Source organism: Myotis brandtii, unplaced genomic scaffold, assembly GCF_000412655.1.
Source record: "Myotis brandtii unplaced genomic scaffold, ASM41265v1 scaffold250, whole genome shotgun sequence".
Classification (NCBI taxonomy): domain Eukaryota; kingdom Metazoa; phylum Chordata; class Mammalia; order Chiroptera; family Vespertilionidae; genus Myotis; species Myotis brandtii.
Genome location: NW_005359478.1, coordinates 3,155,361 through 3,159,445, shown reverse-complemented (window position 1 = coordinate 3,159,445; position 4,085 = coordinate 3,155,361). Strand labels below are relative to the sequence as shown.

General features: G+C 63.4%; 1 protein-coding gene across 1 annotated transcript in view; it reads right to left on the bottom strand.

The window, feature by feature from the left end:
* The window catches only part of PEAR1 (platelet endothelial aggregation receptor 1), a 20,272-nt gene that overhangs the window by 6,311 nt on the left and 9,876 nt on the right, over positions 1–4,085 (bottom strand). The window contains 8 exon segments of the mRNA XM_014540854.1: positions 125–225; positions 228–439; positions 521–657; positions 1,077–1,197; positions 1,865–2,108; positions 2,423–2,515; positions 3,272–3,372; positions 3,624–3,728. Coding sequence (XP_014396340.1) covers positions 125–225; positions 228–439; positions 521–657; positions 1,077–1,197; positions 1,865–2,108; positions 2,423–2,515; positions 3,272–3,372; positions 3,624–3,728 — 1,114 coding nt within the window.

Sequence of the window (4,085 nt, the reverse complement as noted above, 5' to 3'; positions counted from 1 at the left end):
GCGCTGCGCTCTGAGCCGGGGCCTCGGGCCAACCCAGACCCCTTTGCGGGGGACAGCCCACGTTGCCAAGGGAGGGGGCCATAAGGAAGGTTCGGTGCCGCTACCCCCTTTTCCCTTCGGTGACATCCATCCCGCCCTTGGTTATGCCCCGGATACGACTCAGGTGGCTTCAGCACCCAAGGCCTCTCCCGCGGGCCTCCTGAGTCCCTGACCAGGTCCCCAGGCCCACCTGAGGCTGTGCTCTGGGTCGCAGGTGCAGGGCATCTGGCAGCTGAGGCCATAGAAACCGTCAGGGCAGAGGCGCTCCGTGCAGCGGTCCCCGGTGAAGCCGTGTTCGCACAGACACGCGCCGTTGGGGAAGCAGCGGGCCCCGGGGGCGCAGTCGCACGTCTCCACACAGTCCTGTCCGAAGTGGCCGACGGGGCACTCCTCTCGGCACCTGGGCGCCCAGCTGAGTGAGCCTGGCCACGCCCACCCTCCTGGCCCGTCCCCACCGCCCCGCCCTCACAAAGCCACTCACCGCTCCCCCATGTAGCCAGGAGCACAGCTGCACTGCCCAGTCAACGGGTTGCAGAGGCCACCGTTGTGACAGCGACATTCCTGGGAGCAGTTGGGTCCATGGAAGCCCTGGGCGCAGGGCAGGGTGCAGATGGCGCCCTGTGGAGCGAGAGGTTGACAGATTCCCTGGCACCGGGTCTCCCCCTGGTGACGGGACCCTGAATACTCCCACACCAGGAGCCCTCCAACCCCTCCAGGGCCCACAAGCCACCCACTTCACGTAGACCAGCGGTTCTCAACCTTCCTAATGCCGCGACCCTTTAATACAGTTCCTCATGTTGTGGTGACCCCCAATTTCATTGTTACACATTGAACATAATTAAAGCATAGTGATTAATCACAAAAACAGCATGTAATTATATATGTGTTTTCCGATGGTCTTAGGCGACCCCTGTGAAAGGGTCGCGACCCACAGGTTGAGAACCGCTGACGTATACCCTCCTTCGAGCCCTGTCAGACCCTCCAGCAGGATTGTCCCCAGGCCCCCACCCCGACTCAACAGGCCCCGCCCTTCATACCATCCAGCCAGGTGGGCAGCTGCAGGAGCCTCGGGAGGCCTCGAAGACACCCCCGTTGTGGCAAGGAGAGGTGCTGGGGCAGTGGAAGCCAACCGTGTCCTGGAGACAGGACACCTCACAGCTGCGGGCAGAGCAGGCGAGGTCAGTGCGGGTCAGTGTGAGCAAGCTGTACTCGCCTCCCCTTTGCCCCTAAGGCCTGACTTCAGGGCTCGGTGAGCACGCCCCCCCGCCCCCCGCCCCCTTGTAGGGGACTCAGGCATCAGAAAGCAAAGCTTTCCAGGACTGGAAATGGCGGGGACACGGCACCACCAGGAGGCCCCAGACAGCAGTCCACCTCCACCTTGGCGCGTGCTTTCCTTCTGGGGGAGCCCCTGCCTGTGGGGGCCTCAGCTCCGAGCTCCTCCCTGCAGCCGGTCGCGGTTCCCACCCAGTGAACCTTCTCCTTCCGGGGGCTCCCCGCTCTCCCCGTACCCGGCCTTGCCACAGGGCTCCCTGTCTCAGCCCCACTTTATGACACGCTCTCACACACAGGCTCTCTCGTGTTATCTGTGCAGTAACCTTCCCCCGTGGATAACGCTGTTGCGACAGCACAGACAGGAATCAAGCTCACAAAGTCAATGATTTGCTCAAGGTCACTCAACCAGTGAGGGCAGAGCAGGGACTAGGATCTCGGCCTCTTGATGCCACCCCTACATTTGGAACCCGTCGGAGTTCCCACCTATGCCCATGTGTGCCAGGGTGGTCCTGTGTCTGTGACCCCATTCGTGTGCCTGTCCCCCACTACACACCTGGGCCCCGTTCTCCCTGGGGGGCAGAAGCAGGCTCCAGTCTGGGGGTCACAGGGTGCCCCGTGGCAGTTGCAGGAGAGCTGGCAGGCAGGGCCATAACGGCCAGGGGAGCAGGGCTGAAGGCAGTGGGGGGGCTGCAGACCAGAGGGGCAGGAACATGCCCCACTCTTGGGGTCACAGGAGCTGCTGTTGCCACAGCTGCAGGGCTTGTCACACTGTGGTCCCCACACTCCCGGGGGACAGTCTGTGAGATGAGGAGGGTGGAAGAGGTTTCCAGGGGTCTCACCCCCGCCCCCCCCAGCCTCCAGTTAATCCCTGTCTCTGTCTCCCATCCCCCACATACACCATGTCTGGCTTGGCCCAAACTCTACCACATCCCCGGAAAAGGCAGCGTAGAGCAGCGGTCGCCAACCGGTGGTCCGTGAGGTCCGAAAGGTTGGCGACCGCTGGTGTAGAGCACATCCCAAAGGGGCTCTGGTGGTGACTGCCCCGGGGGCCCAGACACCGGTGCCTGGCTAGGAGGGTGTGCCCGAGGCCCCGCAGTCACCAGCCACTCACCACTGGAGCAGTCGTCACCTCGCCAGCCTTGCACACACTGGCACTGATTGGGGGCCACACAGCGGCCGTGGACACACTCCTGGACACAGAGCGCTGGGGCAGAGACGGGGGGTGGGAAGAGGCTTGCACGCCTGCCCGCACCCACCTTCACACTCTGAAGTCTGACCCCATCTCCCTCCCACACCAGGGCCCCGGGGCTCTCTGAGCAGCACGTCTGCCTCCAACACGCAGAAAGGCGGAGGAACAAGGATTCCGGGCTCCCCGGCCCCCCTGGGAAATTCTCGAGGCCCCTTCCTTGAGAAAAAGGGGAGAGAGTCCTCAGGTAGCAACTAGACAGGATGCTGTCCAGAGAGAGACTGGGGTCCAGGTGGGTCAGGCTTGGCAGGGGCTGGTGACGGCCAGAGGTGAGGCAAGGAGAGAGAGGCATAGCAGGCCCCAGTCTGGGGGTTTCAGGGTGTTGGGGGGGGGAGGCAGGGACAGGAGAGACTGAACAGCAACAAGTCAGAGAGAGAGAGACAGGGACAGGAAGAGACAGCGACAGACGCAGACACGACCCCCCCCCACACACACACACACATACACACAGTGAGAGACACAGGCAGACCAGAGACAGAGGGAGAGCACAGGAAGACAGGAGGCAGGACAGACTGCCGAGGGGCATGAGGAGGGAGGGGAAAGGGGTCAGCTAGCGGCAGCGCAGCTGTGTCCCTAGGGACAACGCCAGGTGAGCTGAGCGGGAGGAGGGGGACACCCAAAGGCCAGAGGAGTGGCCCTACCCTGGTGGATGCAGGGAAGGCCTAGAAAGGGTGGGCTGGGCCCCTCCCATCCCACGCCCCACCCAGGACTCACGCACGCAGGCCTCACGGCTCTCGTAGAAGCCCTGGCAGCACTTCAGGCGCTTCCGGTGGTCCGTCTTCACCACCTGGCGGTAGACAGTCCTGTAGACAACCCTGGGGAGGCCCGGAAGGGCCGTCAGTCTCCCTGCTGAGGCCCAGCACCCCCCCCCCCTCATACAGAGCAGCACTGTGGGAGGCCTGGGGTCTGTCCAACCCTCTGGGCTGGGAGAGCTAGACCACACCAGCCCCTGAGGGCCCGGAGGCCAGATGCTTCCTCCAAACTCTAAAGGTTCCTCCAGAGAAAAGAATGAGGGTGTGTGGAAGCAGGGGCAGCCCATCGGCCCAGGAGGGGGCAGGGCACTCACGTGGGTTGAGGGCAGGTGTGGGGGCTCTGCCAGGGCTGACTGCAGGTCTCCGAGGGGAGCAGACTGAAAGGCCGGGAGTGGGACTCCTTGGTGGTGGTGGTGAAGCTGCAAGACAGGAGGTCAGGGCCCAGGGCAGGAGAGGCCTGAGCTGGCACGGGGGCCGTGAGAAGCAGGGGTGTGAAGCTTGGCCACAGTGAGGAATCACCACCCCAACATTTGGGCTTGCTCCCCCAAACCTAGAATGAACCCTCATCCTGCCCTCCAATCTGAAGGGATCCTCCCAGAATTAGAATATTCCTGGGACCCCCCTCTCCCCCATCAGAGCCCTTTCCATGCAGGGAGATGGAGCTACAGCCCACTCATGGGTTGCAGCATTTCTGGCCGAATCCTGCCCTAGGCCTGTTTCCCAACCCTGTCCTTTATGTCCCCCCCCTGGGCCAGCCCCTCTGCTTGCTCCCCACC